Raw genomic sequence first — 17,383 nt, 5'->3', positions numbered from 1 at the left:
GTGGATAGACTAGATAGAGGGGTCTAGACTACTCTTGGCTTACATGTATGTACAGATACCAGTTCATCGCGGACAATTACCTGGGTCCTACAGCTTATGCATACTTACGCAACGCAATGTAAACCCTGGCTCTTTTCTTTCCAAGCAGGTCCAGTCTAACTTTCCTAGCGTAACGTATACTGTCGGTAGTTCCTTGAATTCTGGCTCTGCCCCTGACCAGCTTGCAGACCACGTAGATAGGGCTTATCTGTGCCTGGACCAGGAGAGTCGCTGGCTCGCAAACATACAACCCAGGGATACAATCATTCTTCCGTAAATTACTCCGGAGGAGTAGAACGAATCACGCGGAGGTGCTATCAGGCTTCTGCTTCGATGGAGGTTGCTACCCAGGATTTGGCTCGTATGGCTGTTATTAGGCATCTCGGGTTTCCACGGTCATCGAGAGATGTGACCAGGATTCATGCAAAAGGACAAGAGGACGCCTGACTGGTGCAGGGATCTACTCCGGATTGGTTGTGATTCCAGGCTGTGCTGCATTCGAGGGAGTTATCGGTAGTAGTTACTGGGTATGCAGACAAATCGAAAGGATCGCCCTTTTCCCTCGTGTTGGCAGGTCTACTTACTTATCTTCGATCCCTCGAGCCACTGTTTCTGTCGATTACATTAATTGCTTGCATACGGAAGCTAATCTCGTGTCGCTTTGACCCAACTTGCCAGGTTTAGGAAATGTCTCATTCTCTCAACTCCTCTTGCTCTTTTTCTAGTAGTCTTCACGAGCTCCCAGCTCCAGCTCCAGCTCCAGCTCCAGCTCCAGCTCCAGCTCCAGCTTCAGCTCCAGCTTTAATTTCCAGCTTTATTTCCAGCTTCAGCCCACATGCAGCAAACAAACGAAGGGAAAAGCAAAACTCCCAAACTCCGGTGGCAAAATGTGCATATCAATCGGCATATCACAAGCTTGCGACCACCTGCTGCTGGGCTTCGTATCCGGCCATCCTATCATTTCCCAAGTAATTGGTTGACTTAAACGCCATGGTGCAATCCTCCAGGCTAGTTTCTATCGCGTTTCTCTGGCTGGTCCATTGCTTCGACTCCTCGTTCTTGTCCCAATTTCCCCCGATTTCCATTCACCCAGCCTTGGCCAAGATAAGGCCCAGGCGTCTTTCTCCCTTTCCAGTTTCCACCCCCGTTTGAGTGCGTTATCTATTCACCTGCCAGCGAAGTTTATCGGACGCCTTGACCCCATCGGTCCACAGAATCCTGGTCTGAGAATATAACATGGTTCGTTTGCCGGCGGGGACTGGCATCACGATGGGGACAGCTACCTCGGGTTATTGTCATCTTCTCAGAGCCCTCCACCCCCTGCCCACTGGTCGCGGCGCTCAACGCGCGACTCGGTCGCAACCGGAATCTCCCCTAGAAATCCCCCCCTCAACACGCAACACTCGGTTGACCGCGGACGTCTCCTTTGAGATACTAAATAAGTTCGACGTCACAACGGCGGTGAATCTGGATGAGTTTGCGCTCGCTCGCTTGCCTTACCTTGTCTCTGATCAACTCCTGAGGTAGAGTGTTGTCATGTTCATACTCTGTCGGGATCTTACTCAAAAGGGTATCTCCCGTCGTCTTTGTGTCTTAGCAGTTACGCAGACAAGATCACGATCAACGCCTTCTCCGCCCTCCGATAACCTCTGTCTGGGCCTCGGACGCTGTTTATTCTCCGGGCCTCCTCGTCTTGGCCCCGGACTCCCCACCCCGACTCCAGTTCGAGGGCACGTGCCCACCGTGGACATTTCCCTCAATATAAGCAATGCAAATGCGAATGCGGAGTACCTTTATAATAACAATATACAATCCTGGACCTGAACGCTTGCAGACCGCATTATCGCTGACATATCGACTTCGCCCTTCCCTGGCGTCCACTGGCCCCTCTTCGGAGGTGGCTCGGCGGCCATGAGTATACAATGGATGTTGGATTCTCGAGGGCTTTTCGACACCGCGCCCCCCAACCCTCGGACCAAGTTGGACAACAACGCCACCCTTCTTGTGAGCTGGTGGGCGACTGGGTTCTCCTTGGCGATCATTGTCACTCGAGTGTTCGGACGCTATGTCCGCACCGAGCGCTTCTTCATGGAAGATAAGGTCATGCTAGCCGGTGTCATTCCGCTACTGATACGGATGGCTTGTGTGCATGTCATTTTGATATGGGGAACCAACAATGTGAAGACTGCGGGACTCTCTGCCGAGAATATCAATCATAGAGTGGTTGGTAGTAAGCTGGTTTTGGTCGCACGAATCTTCTATGCTGTCTTGTGAGCACTTCAATATCTCCGCGAAATCCTATGGCGTGACACATGCGCTAACCCGGCAATATGGGAGCAGTATCTGGACGGCGAAATTCACCGTATGCGAGTTTCTGAAACGTGTCTCGGGCATGATCTGGCGGCGATCCCTCGACATCTTCCGCAAATCGCTCTATTATTTCCTAGCCTCGACCCTCCTCGCGGTAGTCATTGCTACCCTCGCGGAATGCACTCCGTTCGCCCATTACTGGCAAGTCATACCGGATCCAGGGCCGAAGTGCCGCCTTGGCTATGCGAACTTGATCGTGATGGGGACCTGCGACGTGATAACCGATTTGCTTCTGGTTGCATTCCCAATTCCTTTCATCATGATGACACACATGCCTTTGAAGCGGAAAGCCGCCCTTGTCGTCTTGTTCGCTTTGTCCTTGATTCTCGTGGCAATCACACTCTATAGAGTGCCGTCCGTCATCTGGCACGATGGGGAGCAACAGTATCGATCGCTCCTGGCATCGCTCGAGATACTGGTCGCAACGGCGGTGTCCAATGCCGTGGTGATCGGCTCCTTCGTGCGTGATAAGGGCCTTAAGAAGAACAAGTTCAAGAAGGCCCTGGCATCCGCTTCAGTCAGCGAGAACATGGACTATAGCTCCTTTCGCCGCCAAACCATCACCCACCATCAATGGGGCAGTGATTCCGACCTGGCCGCGGGTCTGGGCATCCGTCTAGAGCCAGAGTTGTGCTCTTCAGACAGGGATCTGCCTCGCCCGGCCCCGGTCGCAGCCCCTTACCACACCCTCACAGGCCGTCCTGGCGGACTATTGAATCCGAACTGGTCCTTTACCCAACGACCGCTCGGTGGCATGGACGATGATCGCACGTCGACTACAGGCAGCCTCGACATCAAAGTCAGTCCGCACGAATATATCCAAACCAACCTCTCTCCCCCGCACGGGCTGCTGCCCCGAGAAGTCTCATCCCCTACCCAACTCTCCATCTTCGACGTGGGCGGCCTACTCAGCGCGCCCACCCCCACCACCGCGTATCCCTCACACTACACCGATCAACCGCGACATGGCAGCAGTGGCAGCGGGATATCCGCCGTCCAAGACTTTGGAGCAGCCATCTCCTCCCCGGACTCGCCGAACCCGGACCCGGACCTGGCCCCAGACCCCAATGCCGCCGCCACCACCACCTACCACCGTCATCGACATCCCTCGTCGGCATCTCTCCCGTATGCTTCGCCCCGCGCTGGTGGCCTCCGCCGTACTTCGCTTTCGTTGAATCGTCGCCGGGCTTCGAGCGTGCATTTCAGCGAGTTCCCGGATTCGCCTGTCCCGTCGTATCGCTCGCAACCCGATGTGTCGGCTCCGATCCCAGAAGGGGATGATGTGGAGCTTCAGGATGTAGGAGGGTTGCTGTCGCGGCGGTGACAATTCGCCGCAGAGCATGAATAACCATGAATGATTTGATTCGCGTAACTGTGTCTGTAACACTTATCATTGTTTACTGGTGCTTTTTAGCGTGTTTTGCTGAACGAGGTCTTTGGAGGTTATTGGGTTTATCGGTCGGGTCGGCGACGGAGTCTGGTATGTGTTTTCGAGATACACAACAACATAGTGATACCAAATACCCCATAAGCAACGATTGGTTACGAATATCATGTAGACATGGATACCCAGCGCGACGGAACGAACTCGGAATAAAAGTATTGCGTGATATACAACATCCATTCGAACTCTTCATATGTGTGTAATCGTATAAGTCGGTATGGTATGTAAGTAGGTAGGTAACAATCCAGGTGAAGCCACCCAACAGCTAGAACAGCTGTCTCCTATCAATAATAATGCGTGAAAAGAGAAAAGGTAAAACAAATTGACTTTGGTTATTGGAAAAACTTTTTCGCCCTTACGCCATGCTGCCCGATGCCTGTAATTAGACAATATTTTTTCTTGTTTTTCTCTTTCTTCTTTCGTTCGCTTCGCCTTCGCACTTAGTATCCCACTCTTGCTGCATAAAGCCATGCACTGGTGATACAGGTGCTGTGAGAGCAGGACCACCCCGGCCCTGTATCACCTGCACCAGAGATCCAAGTACGGAAGAGTGACTCCATTCCAAAAGAAACGATCCGCCAGACCGCCCCTCACCACACCACCGTTTTCTCTCGCACAAACGAGAAAAGTTTAGATAACCCAGCGATAACTGGCATACCGGCCAGCGGTCTCACTCTTCCGGATAATCTTAACAACCTGCCCCCTCCGCAGACCCAGGTACCGGGCAACGGGGTCATTGACCTGAATGCGGGGCAGCTGGGACTCCTTGAGACGGTAGCGCTCGAGCAGGCGGGCCTTCTCGTCCGGGCTCAGCAGGACGTGCTTGGGGACGAGCTCGTGGCGGGTGATGTTGACCAGCAGGTCCTGCTCCTGGAAGTGTTCGCAGATGCGGCCGGGGACGCCGCTGAGGAGGCGCACGGCCGAGGGGGAGATGGCGATCTGGGTGATGAAGACACCCGTATGGAAGTTATTCTCGTCGACGAAGTGGTTGAAGGCGCGCACCTGCTTGGTGCCGACGCCCGTCGAGTCCGGGCAGAACTCCACGTAGATGGTGCCGCAGTCGGGTTGCGGCGAGGGGTTGGATTTGCTGGGGAGGGGCGTGTATTTGGCTTGCATGGCTTCGGTGGGGCGGGCGCTGATTTTCATTTTGTTGCGGCTGTTTTTGAGGGGTTAGATTCGGGTTGAAGTTGTAGCTGTGCGATTAAATTGGGAAGGAGGGTGAAGGGGATGCTGGATAGGTAGAGAGTATATAAGGCACACAGGGCGGTCGCGTACTCAGGGTAGCCCAGAGGGTCGGAATATTTTCTCTTGAATTCGGCCAGAGGGATTTGCACTTCCTCCTCCGTGACTTCGTAGCCCTGTAGTCCATGAGGAAAATCCCATCAGTGATTGCTCGTCGCAAGGCGGTCCGAGACTCAATATCGGTGGGAGCTTGCTCACCCGGTCCAGGAGCATCTCAAAGACTGTCCTCCATGTGCGCCAAAGTCTGGTCATCTCGCGGTCGGCGTCCACCGACCCGGTAGAGTAGTCCTCATCCATGACGAAAGCTTTCGAAGCACGTCGCACGTATAATATGAAGGTGATCGATAATCCGAATCGGAAACCGAAACTACTCGCGGCGAAATCACAGCGACTGAAATGACGCTGGAGAAACAGGCAAAGGTGAAAGAAAGCTGGCGGGCAAATGAAGGTCAAAGGCGGATGGAAGGTGAATTGAATGCAAAGTAAAATGCCGGGCCTCGAAAAATCCGGCGGACCTGCGCTAAAGGCGCCAAACTCTAAGCGCCGCCCACCGCCCGCCGCCCAAACAGTCACTGGTTCAGAGGAACGGAGAGAAAAAGAGCACGAGGTCGGGTCTTGTTGTTGACTGCGGTCTGACTGATTAGTGTTACTGATTACTGACTGACTGACTGCCTGATTGACGGCCTACTAACGGATTTGGCTGTAAACTTCCTTTCCCTTTCTTTCTTTCCACCTCCCTCTCCCTCTCTCTCTCTCTCTCTCAACCCCCCACTTTCTTTCCTCTCGGGTTGATTTTCTCCCAATTGACTAATTGATTAACCTCTTTTGATCAATTCCTCTTTTATTTGTCAATTGCATTTCTCCCTTCATCCCCTCACCATCTTTCACCATGTCCGCTGACGCCAAGTCCGCTCCTGCCACGGAGCAGAAGGTGAAGCCCACCAAGCCCAATGAGGAGACCTTTAAGGCCGAATTGGCCCAGGCTGAGAAGGAACACACTGCTGTTCAGGAGAAGCTGGTATGTGAATGATTCCTTTTGCCTCGAACTGGCCTTCAGTAAGCCTCGGATTGTGTTGTTTACGGTGCTTGACGGTTCCGCACCGTGGCCTCTTTTTCCTTCGTCCGGCTTCTATGGCCTTCTTTTGGTGCTACGCTTTCATATGGCCTCCAGGCACCCAATTGCAATGCGAAACCCCCTTGACACGTTGCTTGACATGGCATCGAGCTAACCCAACCCAAGAATGAGATCAAGGCCAAGATCGAGGCTGCCAAGCCCAACAACCAGGACTCGCCCACCGCGAAGAGACAGCAAGAACTCCGCGCCGAGCTGTCCTCGATCCGTCAGAAGCAGTCCGGCTTCAAGGCCGGCCGCTCCAGCACCCAGGAGAAGATCAACGCTCTGGATGCCACCTTGAAGGCCCGCATCTCCGAGCAGAACAACTCGCGCGGTCGCATGTCGTTCAAGAACATTGAGGAGTTGGACAAGGAAATCGCCCGTCTCGAGAAGCAGGTTGACTCCGGTACGCTGCGCCTGGTCGACGAGCGCAAGACTCTTTCGGATGTCTCCAACCTCCGCAAGCAGCGCAAGAACTTCGCCGGCCTCGAGGAGGCCCAAAATGCTATCAACGACCTGAAGAACCAGATCGCTACGCTCAAGAAGACCTTGGACAACCCCGAGGCCAAGGCTCTCAGCGACAAGTACGCTGAGATCCAGAAGGAGCTCGACGCCATCAAGGCCGAGCAGGACAGTGCCTTCAAGAACTTGAACGCGCTGCGCGACGAGCGCACCAAGCTGCACGCCGAGCAGCAGAAGAAGTGGACCGCCATTCGCGAGATCAAGGACAACTACTACAAGGCCCGCAAGGCGTACAAGGAGTACGAGGATGAGGCCTGGAGAATCCGCCGCGAGAAGCAGAAGGCCCAGCGCGAGGCTTTCGAGCGCGAGAAGCGCAAGAAGGTCGCTGACAAGAAGCTGGAGGAGGCCTCCCGCCCTGCCTACACTGATGAGCTCTTGATCGCCCAGGGTCTGATCCGTCACTTTTACCCCGCCTACGACTTCGCTGCTCTGGGTTTGGACGACAAGAAGGACGAGGGCTCCAACTTCCGCGCCGAGATTGGCCGTACTGTTGATGACTCAGGCCTCAAGGGCATGAAGGTCCTGAAGAAGGATGACCGCGAGGAGGACTACTTTGTTGGCACTGGCGGCAAGAAGGGCAAGAAGGGCAAGAAGGGCGCCAATGGCAGCCCGGCTGCCGCTGCCCCCGCCGAGTCCAAGTTCAACCTCAACGTTGGTGTCATTGAGGACTTCGCCAAGGTCAAGATCGACCCTCCCATGAACCAGGCCGACGTCCCTGCCGTGGTTGAGAAGCTTGCGGCCAAGATCACCGAGTGGAAGAAGAACCAGGCCGCTAAGACTGAGGAGGTGAGTAATGACTGTGTCGAGCTATTTTGGTCACTGCTAACTTTGTGCACAGAACATCAAGAAGGCCCAGGAGGAGATTGCCCGCCTGGAGGCTGAGGAGACCGCCGCGGCCCACGACGACCGGGCCACCGACGGCGCCAAGAAGGTGGCCATCAAGAACAGCGGTGTCAACGGCAAGGTCTCTGCTGATGCTGAGCTGAAGCAGGAGGAGGACGCCGTCGCCGACGTCACGGAAGAGCTCGAGAAAGCCACCGTGGAGGAGCAGGCTTAAACGCCGACCGCCTTCGCATAGACCGTTGCATTGCATTGCACTTGCATTTTGACCGCATCAGCGAATGTGCATGGTTAGAACCCAAAAGCTGACTATATATTCGTGTGACTTTGGTTTTCTTCGTTGCATCTACCCCTATAACTTTCCCATGATCTATTCTCTTGCCTACCTCTGATGATCCTTCTTCCCCTGCTCTCCACTCCGACCCACCCCTCCGAAGAGAAGGACGCCAATATGCACGGGTATTGGTGACCACGATGATCACCGTGCGTTTACATGTTGGGACCGGCTTCTGGACTGGTCTGTTGTCTTCTTGTGTAATCAATTTATCTAATTCCTTTTTCTTGTCTACCTTCAGCTGAGTCGGTGGAGAACTGGCGAAAACGATAGCGTTTAGCGAATCTAATTGCACTTGAAAGAAAGTGATTGGTGAATAGTAGTTGGGTGATTGGAAGACTGGTGTAGACAAGTTCTGTTCCACTGAAGATGCCCCAGATTTGCGATAAGATAAGGCGGTGTCATGAACGCATCGGCTTGTGTCAAACATGCAGGGGCTGGTATGATCAGCGGCGTGGCGATGATCTGTGGAGGTCACCTGAGGTCTGACATAGACAGTACTTAATTACTACGTAGATAGTATGTCTGTACGAAGACAGTGTCCTCTCTCAATGGGAACTATGAAGCTACTCAACTATCAGGGACACTGCCACATTGTGCTGCGCCCCCACATCTCGAAATGGCCAGGAATTTCGTGGAGGAGCGACAACTTGGTTGCCTGATCCGGCTTCCCGCCAAGGTTCCATGGGGTTTTTCGAAAACTGCACTTTCTCCTCGTTTCCTTCGCTTCCCCTCATCTTCCCTCCTTTTACTCTTCCTCCCTGCGCTACTCACTACTTTGTGAACTGTTGCTCAGGTCTTCCATCTCGATCTCGCAGAGCCGTCCTACATCTTGACCACCACATTGCCGTGTGACTAGCAACGTCATCCACCTTCTCCAACATGGCTTACAATAAACCCGTATGTACCGCCATCCATCCCCCTTCACCCTGGCCATCTCCGACCAGCTACATTCTATTCCTCTTCTCCAACCTTCAATCCGCGTATTTTATCCGATCATATCAACCAAACTAACCTCAACCCCCCAGGATAATCCACCCCCCTCCTACCCCTCCCCCGTCCACGACGCCGGCCCCTACCACTACCCAAACCAACAGCAACCCTACCCGCAAGGCGCCTCCCAAGACTACTACAATCAAGGCGGCTATCCCCCGCAACAACAGGGCTACGGCCCCCCGCAAGGCGGCGGCGGTGGTTACTACCCTCCGCCGCAGGGTTATCCGGGCTCGCCCCCGCCCCAACAGCAACCCATGTACTACCCGCAACAACCGCCGCCGCAGGGGTATTATGCTGGTGGGGACCGGGGTGGAGGCTCGTCTGGGGGCGGCATCTGTGCGGGGATTATGGCTGCGTTGGCTTGTTGTTGCTGTTTGGATATATTGTTTTAGGGGATGGCTGACTGGTTTTGGAGGGTGGTTGTGTTGATGATGATGATGATGATGGTTGACGGAAGGATGTTTGGGGTTGGGTTCGTACTGGGGTTCTAGCTGGATTGGGGTTCGGGCGCTGATGGTTCCCTTTTTGTGATCATTTTTGGTTTGCTTTTGAGGGTTGGTTAAGGAGGGGCGGGGGTTCTGGAAGTTGTGTGTTTTTATTGGGATGGAGTGATGATTTATTCTAGGTATTTATCTTTCTTACTTCTGTCTGTATGGGGTTGCTATGTTAGATAGGCGATGCTATTGCTTTCCTCGGCTTATCTGTATTGCTGCTCAGACGGAAAATTCGGATTCCATAGCATAGGTAGTTAGTTACTGTCAATCATCAATCATCATTATCATTAGTCGCTGACTTGAATTTTTATCATGCAAATGCGTACCCCGAACATAATAGCCATGCATCATCTCATAAACATAATTCATAACAACCTTCAATAGTCAATAGATCAAATGCAGAATAAATTCGCAGGGTATCAAAGAAACACCATCATCATCAGCCCATTATTCCCCAGCCTCTATTTCCTTTTTTCCTTCCATAACCCATCATCATTATCACTCAAAACCTACGACCTCAAACTCCCATCAACCGACAACCCCTCCACCGCATCCAGATCCACCGCGCGATACCCCTTCCTCCCAGATCTTGCCCTCCTCGGCGGCCCTCCCTCCACACTCGAATGCTCTTCCATAACCGTCACCATATCCGACCTCTCACTCGACACCACACTCTCCACCATCTCGGGATGCTGTCCGTGGTGTCGTAAGTGATGCTTCGACCGCGGCGGATGCACCGCCCCCGCACCCCCCGCATGCATCGTTGGGGGGATATACCCTTCCTCAATGATCTCCTCCTCGCGTCGTACTCGCCGCCCTTTGCCCCGTTTCGCATACCGCCGGGCGGAGCGATGCGAGCGCGGGGACCGCGAACTGAGATGCTCTTCAACGATGACTTCGCCGGGCGCGGAGGAGGTGGAGGATGTGGTGCCGCTGCCACTGCCCGTGAGGATCGTGCTGGCGCCGGTGGTGGTGGAAGGGGAGAATTTCCGGCCGGACGTTAAGGCGAGGTAGAGGAGGTAGAGCACCAACAGAAAGCCCAGAACGCTGCCGAGGACAATGCCCACGATTGTGCCGGGGCTGATGTGCGGGGAGTAGTTGTAGGTGGAGGGGAGGGTTGTGAGTTGGGTGTATGCTTGGGAGTTGCGGGCGGAGAGGGGGTGGAGGTCGAGATAGGTTGTCGAGGGTTGTGGGTGTGGTTGTGGGTGGGATTGTGATATTCGAGGGTCGAGGGGGAGGGGTGGCATTTTTTCGGGCTGGATGAGGATGTTGTGCCGGGTTTGTTGTGGTGTGGTTGTTTTGTTTGGGTGTACGATGGTTGCGGCGCGGAAATTGTTGGGGAGAAGAGAAGAAGTGTAAAGTGAAAGTGGAAGCGAAGTATGCGATGGTTTATTGTATGATGATGGTGTTGGATAGATGTAGTCGATTAATGAGAAGACATGATTAAGTCAACCAGGGGAATAACTATGTACGGAGTCAGTAAGATGAAGACGAAAACAAGAGAGGAGAAGCGGAGATGACGAAGGTCAGGATAAGAGAAATGCGGTGGCTGGGGATCTGGGATGCGATGCGACGGTGACGGATCTGGAACCACCGGTGGATTCCCCGCCGGTCCTTGCCGCCACTACTTTTAGTACTAGTAGCCCCCACTTGTATTAACTATAAGTTACAGTAACTACTTACTATAACTATGACTTCTATGTCATACTAACTACTTGGTTTACAGGTTAACCTACCAACTGTTGAATATACCTAATGTAATAGCATCAGGTTACAGACTCCACTTGCTCGAATAGAGCATTCCAGCTGCTAGTGATCTCCTCAGTATAGTCAGCACTGGACCTCGATATCTAGTTGTTATTCGATCGCGTATCGGTACTGGTTATCCGCCCGCCCCCCTCCATTCCACTTGTACCCCTGCGAAAAAGCTTGTTTTTATATCATTAGAACCAACCCAAGACCTAGTAAGATGTCTCTTCCATATGGAAGTTCTTGTTGTATGCAAACATCTGGAGTATTTAGTCCAAATGGAGTCCACATCACTAACTCAATCCACGATCTTGCAGTCTGGCTCACGGCCCGCAATTCTTCCAGGCCTGCCTTGCAGAGGAGCAGAAGAAGAGTAAGCAGATGTAAATGGACTCACATCTGAATACAGGCTCAATATATACAAAGAAGTAGATAATATCAACTTACTGTGAATACACAAACACATAGAGAGAGAGAATGCACAATGAAGAACAATGAGATGGGCTCATATCTGAATATAGGCTAGATGCATACCAGAAGTGGATAGTATAGATTCACTGTGAATCAATACACACAAAGCACAATTGAATTAAGAAGAAGGTATCCTATCAGGTCTAGTATCTGCACCTTACAACATCCACTTCAGTACTCGGGTGACAGAAGAGCAAGCAGATTGAAACTGCCTCACATCTGGATATAGGTTAGATGCGTATCAGATGAGGATAGCATAGCTTAATTGTGATTCACCACATCCAGAGATGAAATCAAGCATGATACTACCTCAGCAGGACTAATCTACATTTGATAACGAGCTCTCTAACAACTCTCAGCGTCTATCACTGAACTGGTACTGCACCTCTGCCTCTCTGTTATTGTCCCTCCCTCCTTAGCCCGTCCCTCTCCCGTCACTCCACCACCCATCCTCCAGGCATCTACACCAGCACAACAAAGGTAAATCTGGGAGTTGTCCTGAACACTACCACTTCAAATCAATATCACCAAAGACTACAACCATGAACCACAATCCTTTCCGCTCAGGCGAGGGTTCTGACGCCATGCTTCTTCCCAAGTCCGATGGAACCATCGAGCCATGGGGTGAGTTCGACGCAATCCTCGAGTCTGAATAGACTGACAGTACCAACGAAAAAAACAGACCAGTCGCCTCAGGAGTGCGGCATAAACCGTCACTACGCAACCGCAGAGGATCCAGGTCCGAGTGCAGACGTCGTCTATCGTTGCAGCCGAGTTGCTTGTCGTTCCCTCCTCCATCCCAAGTGTCTTGACAAGTTCTGTCTTCCATGGATGGAGCAGTTTACGCTCCAGAAGTACTGTCCCCTTTGCGGACCTGCGTGGCCTCTCAAGGTCGAGCACAAAGAGGGGGAGGGTTGGTGCAGCTGGGGGGACTGTATGTTTGAGGATGCTATGCAGAAGGTGAAGCGTGAGCGGCAGCCGACCCTGATTCCCCCGGCACAGGAGATGCACTGGGAAGAGCAGCAGTCGTCTCACGTGCAGGGGCAGTCTGTTGAAGCCCAGCAGCTGCATCTGCAGATACAACCTGCTGAAACTCTCGGGGGAGACAGCGTGGACTCCTCTCGAATGCTGTCGGATTTGCAGCAGGAGCAGCAGCACCAATCCAGTCCAGCCCTCGGGGGAGGCAGCGGGCCTCACTCTTCACAAACATGGTCACAGCAGCCTGTGCAGCAAGGATCGTCTCATGCCCTCGCAGATTGCCGCGAGATGCTCCGTTCAATGCAATCGAAGTCGGAGGTGCTGAAGTCTACTCGAGAGTCTTGTGAATTGCTCGCAGAGCCCGCTTCTTCTCAATCGGGATTGCAGCAGCAGCAGCAGCTGTATCGGCAGTCTCAGTTGCAGAATCTACCTCTAGATAATGAGAGAGACCTTTTGAGACCTCTTTCTGTTCAAGCGGCGTTTCACCAGCAACTTCATCCTGCTGGAACCCTTGGAAGAAGCCGCACTTCGTCCTCTTCTGTACAGCCGGCGGTGCAACAGCATTCCTTTCAAGCCTCTGGGGCAAGCTATATGAGAAGCAATCTAGAGACTTCTTCGAAAAATTCCGGGTTCCAGGAGCGACAACCCGGTGGAGGCCCCAGTACCCCAATGTCTCCCGTGCATACCAGCTCCCAACTGCAGCACAACTCTGTGCAGAAAGGCCAACGCCGGTCAAGGTATTCTGACCGGAACATAAGTTATCAATATGCGGAGATCGGTGGGCGATACAAGTGTTTAAAGCCGTTGGACAACGGCGACATTTGTGGCAAGACATTCACGCGTTCAAATGACGTGGAGCGGCATTGGCGCAGGAAGCATGAAGGGATAAAACCCCACTGCCCCGTGTGTAATCGTGGTTTGGCCAGTAAACAAACTTTGGAACGTCATCTGTTGATTTTCCATGGGAGCAACGAGGCGATTGGAAATATGGGGTGAAAGGCTTCGGCCTGAGATACACACGCTTGATGAATTCGCGTACTGACTTCTTTTCTTATCAGCCTTATTATTAGCCCTGCATGGTACAAAATACAGGTATTAGCTTTCATCAAACACGCCGTCTTATTGTCGAGTCTGTAGAAAACGTATGGGTCCAGTATATTGAGACAGGCCTGTCCAATAGGTAGCTCTTTCTTACCAAGACACCCCTTGGGCCACCGCGCAATCAACACTGTATCATGAAGCATGGAGATAAGCGTGTTGACCCAATCAAATAGACTGGTAAGCCTGATTCTGTTACTTCTCTCTCATCTCACGAACTTCCACCTGAAGATCCAAATCTAGAGTAATTCCACGAGCCTTGTGAATTTTATACCATAATTCCAAGTAAATCGAGCAACGCGTACCATTCCGGGAATCCAACAACATTCTAAAGATTATTCTATACTACTAAAGGCCAAGGTATTGCCTGGTGTCTCAACGGTGCATCCGGAGTAATCGTGTTTGAAAACAACATAGAACAAGCTGTCACAGCTCCCTGCTCTAGCTAGCAATGGTTGTTCTTACTCGGGATGGCCATAATTACCTTGTTACTTAGCTTCTTTTTTGGGCGCAACAAAGAACAATCCAATCTTCAATCTTGCTCTGTGCGATCAACTCCAAGTAGCGCTGAGAGGTAGCGGACAAGTTGAAGGTCGCCGAGCTAGCTAACAGTTTAATTCGCCAGCCCACCGCTGGAGTTTCAGGACAGTCCGTACATTCGAGGTTCTAGTCCAGTCACGAGCAACAACTCCAGTGAAGCTGCTTTTGCTCCAGCAGCATTGATAGAACTCATCTTGAATGAGATCATTTTTTAGCACATACACTCCCCGGAGGCCCGCGACGGCTAGCGAGAGTATTTGTCAGTGATTCCAATGGCATAGGCTGGATCACTCTAATGCAAAAATCCTGTATCCGGGTCTAATACCGCTCCAATGTTGAGACGATCGAAGTAGCCATGTTCATACTCCAAGAAACTAGAGTGACAGTTAGTTCCAAGGTAAACTAGCACTAAGAAATCTAGTGGAGCTCACCGTGCATGGGGATCCTGGTAGAACACAGGCTTGCTGAGAGCGTGGTCACAACACTCCGTACACGACGCGCCCTGATTAGTAACAGACAGGGAGGTTTCATGTGTGCCCATCTTACAGAGACAAGTATAATCTCTCCATGGTTTTCACGGTGCATTGCCCAAAAAGCGTCTTCACCTTCTTGAAATTGAAGCAAAGGGTAGGTTGCTTAGACTAGGTGGCAGTGAAAGAGCCAGACCCGTCAGAATCTGATGAAGAGGACCTGTTCACAAGCTGAGATGGCATGATGGCAGTTTCAGGCAGAGGTATAGAAGCTAGATCAAGGTGACTGAGAGTAGCGAGTTTTGTCAAAATGAGAGTTAAGAAGCGAGGAGGTGCCGGTAAGCATAGAAGATGAGGGGAAGTGAATGAATTGAACGATGTGCTCATTATGACTGCAGGTATCAGGAAATGAACAAACAGACAACTATGAGCCGCCTCGAGAGCTGGGAAAACACCGAGCCAATCCCTTTGCGGTGAATAAAAGCTTCCAATCCATATCCACTGGTCCTTCCTTTTATTTTTACTCCTTCCCTTCTTCTTCTTCCTCTTCCTTCCCCTCTTCCACAGCACAGCACAACAGCCAAACCAGCAATTTCTACCATAGATCTCATTCGTTCCAAGAGCTACGAATTGCATCACCGATCACAAAGACTACTACACACTGTACCAAGTATCGATGCGTTATCCGGCCAGAACGACCTTTACCTCGGCCCTGATGCCCCCCAGACGTCAATGCACTGCCTGCGCGGAAGACATACCAGAGCACCATCTGTATCGCGCACCTTGTTGGCATGAATACTGTCCATCGTGTCTGGACCGACAAGTCAAGGTCTCTTTGACCGAGGGAGGCCAGTTTCCTCCAATGTGCTGTTCGCAGCCTTACGACTTGAGACATGCCCACCAACACCTCCCGCCTGACACATTACACAAGTATGAGAAGAAAGTGGTTGAGTTTGCAACACCCAGTAAGGTCTACTGCTCCCGTGAGCGGTGTTCTGCCTTTATTCCTCCAGCATGGATCAGCTATGCAGGGGCCAGGTGTCCCGACTGTGGACAGATGACTTGTGCGAGCTGCAAAGGACCGTCCCATACAGGTCAATGTCCGACCAATAATGCTCTCAACCAGCTTTTGGAGACTGCACGGAGGTTCAAGTGGCAGACATGTTTTGCTTGTAATCGACTCGTGGAGCTCCATTCTGGATGTAGGCACATCAAGTTAGTCAGATCTTCCTTTTCTGTCGTCGTGCCCCGGGTTGTTACCCCTATACTAAAGCATGATATTGGGACTTAGATGTCTTTGTGGCGCGGAGTTCTGTTACGACTGCGGCTGTGGATGGGTGTGGTGTCAGTGTGACACCAGGGAGATTTACCAAACCATTGAAAACACCATGCGTGCTCCCCATGGAATTGAGGCTACCTTTCCAATGATCGAGACCGTGGAAAATCTCCTTCCACCACGCTTTACATATGAGACATATGAAGCATCCCCTCGCAGAGTAGTGCCCCCTGAACAGCCTCCCAGCGATCCGACCAGCTCAAATGGTAGGATAATCTCTAGAAGGTTTCCTCAAAGTCCCCCGTTGTTCGGAGGAGCTCAGCCATTTGTCCTTCGCCGCGAGCAGCAAGCCCAAGCACTCAACAGTCCCCCTGCAGGTGGCTTTGGCATTAGTTCTAACTCATGGGGCCAAACCCCGTCTAACAACTTTCATACGGATTATCCCCCCCACCCGAATCCTTTGGACCAGGGCTAACCAACAAAGAGCCGCCTTTGGGGCGATTTGCACGTCCCTGGACCCGCCGTGCAGCAAATGAGACAAGACCTCCAAGGGTACGATCGTCGTGCTTTGCCATTATTCCAGAGAAATGCACTCGAGTAAAGTGAGGTGTCGCATTTGCTGCTACGAGGTTACTTTCTGGCTTGCTTTGGTTTGCTTTTTCTTTTTCCTTTTCTTTTTCCCTTTTACAGCACCGTGGGCAAAGTGTGTCCCAGCATCTGATATCTATCCCAGTATCTAAGATTGTTTATCGATTACACACTTTGGGTTGAACATGTTATCAGTACATTCATGAACCACGATGCCTGTCTCGGTGAATGTGCTTGTACCTAACTTAGGTGATAGACAATTTTGCTCTGTAAAACCTGAGCGCAACTGGTCCATGATTCTCAATGAATGACATCTCTATATGCGATGCATGGTTCTTGCTAGATACACGAGTCAATGGAAAGGTAAGGGGAGCAAAGGCACCTGCGGGTATAGTATGCGTCGATCATGGGCTCTCATTTCACAGAGAAGCTTCGCCACTCAGATCACGGCAGGTGGTCGGTTCTATACCTGAGGACTGATGAGGTGTCGTGATGTCTGTTTCTCCCCCCCCATTTACCAAAGCAAGAATGTCACAAGTAGAGCTGCAGAGAAGATTGAAGCCTCTGTGTCTGACCGCGCTGAATGGGATACGGTTGTGTTGGAGGAAGAGTTGGAGGAAGAGTGTTGAAGTTGGTGGAACCATAACATGGGATGGAGCTAGTGCGTTGCATATTGTCATAATAACATTTTACCAATCCATTACCATAAAATAGCATCATTGGTCTAGTGGTAGAATTCATCGTTGCCATCGATGAGGCCCGTGTTCGATTCACGGATGATGCACTAAAATTCTCTTTTTGCAGTTCCACTCTCCCCA

General features: G+C 51.8%; 6 protein-coding genes and 1 non-coding gene across 7 annotated transcripts; 5 read left to right on the top strand and 2 right to left on the bottom strand.

The window, feature by feature from the left end:
- Positions 1-1,950: 1,950 nt before the first annotated feature.
- On the top strand, positions 1,951-3,733 carry BP01DRAFT_286206 (putative integral membrane protein Pth11-like; the record flags this gene model as incomplete). The annotated part of the gene is made up of 2 exons (XM_025571460.1): positions 1,951-2,309; positions 2,380-3,733. The coding sequence occupies 2 exons, from the start codon at positions 1,951-1,953 to the stop codon at positions 3,731-3,733; spliced, it is 1,713 nt and encodes a 570-aa protein (XP_025435697.1).
- Positions 3,734-4,000: 267 nt separating this feature from the next.
- Positions 4,001-4,404, bottom strand: BP01DRAFT_3833 (uncharacterized protein). The gene has a single exon (XM_025577419.1). It carries the CDS (start codon positions 4,322-4,324, stop codon positions 4,043-4,045), a length of 282 nt encoding a protein of 93 aa, XP_025435696.1. The 5' UTR covers positions 4,325-4,404; the 3' UTR covers positions 4,001-4,042.
- On the bottom strand, positions 4,033-5,554 carry BP01DRAFT_352270 (DNA-directed RNA polymerase core subunit RPB5). Its single transcript, XM_025573907.1, has 3 exons — positions 5,294-5,554; positions 5,129-5,211; positions 4,033-5,009 (listed from the first exon to the last, which is right to left on the bottom strand). Exons 1-3 carry the CDS (start codon positions 5,390-5,392, stop codon positions 4,484-4,486), a joined length of 708 nt encoding a protein of 235 aa, XP_025435695.1. The 5' UTR covers positions 5,393-5,554; the 3' UTR covers positions 4,033-4,483.
- A 153-nt stretch (positions 5,555-5,707) lies between these two features.
- Positions 5,708-8,203, top strand: bfr1 (putative nuclear segregation protein (Bfr1)). Its single transcript, XM_025577780.1, has 3 exons — positions 5,708-6,113; positions 6,336-7,517; positions 7,570-8,203. Exons 1-3 carry the CDS (start codon positions 5,985-5,987, stop codon positions 7,786-7,788), a joined length of 1,530 nt encoding a protein of 509 aa, XP_025435694.1. The 5' UTR covers positions 5,708-5,984; the 3' UTR covers positions 7,789-8,203.
- A 242-nt stretch (positions 8,204-8,445) lies between these two features.
- On the top strand, positions 8,446-9,687 carry BP01DRAFT_352267 (uncharacterized protein). The gene has a single exon (XM_025573906.1). The coding sequence runs from the start codon at positions 8,808-8,810 to the stop codon at positions 9,291-9,293; it is 486 nt and encodes a 161-aa protein (XP_025435693.1). The 5' UTR covers positions 8,446-8,807; the 3' UTR covers positions 9,294-9,687.
- Positions 9,688-12,157: 2,470 nt separating this feature from the next.
- Positions 12,158-13,589, top strand: BP01DRAFT_396359 (uncharacterized protein; the record flags this gene model as incomplete). The annotated part of the gene is made up of 2 exons (XM_025578471.1): positions 12,158-12,239; positions 12,298-13,589. The coding sequence occupies 2 exons, from the start codon at positions 12,158-12,160 to the stop codon at positions 13,587-13,589; spliced, it is 1,374 nt and encodes a 457-aa protein (XP_025435692.1).
- A 3,689-nt stretch (positions 13,590-17,278) lies between these two features.
- Positions 17,279-17,349, top strand: BP01DRAFT_t12. Its single transcript has one exon. It is a non-coding gene; the product is annotated as a tRNA-Gly (tRNA).
- Positions 17,350-17,383: the final 34 nt, after the last annotated feature.

This window comes from Aspergillus saccharolyticus (assembly GCF_003184585.1).
Source record: "Aspergillus saccharolyticus JOP 1030-1 unplaced genomic scaffold BP01scaffold_1, whole genome shotgun sequence".
NCBI classification, from domain to species: Eukaryota; Fungi; Ascomycota; class Eurotiomycetes; order Eurotiales; family Aspergillaceae; genus Aspergillus; species Aspergillus saccharolyticus.
This window is presented reverse-complemented; position numbering and strand designations above follow the sequence as displayed.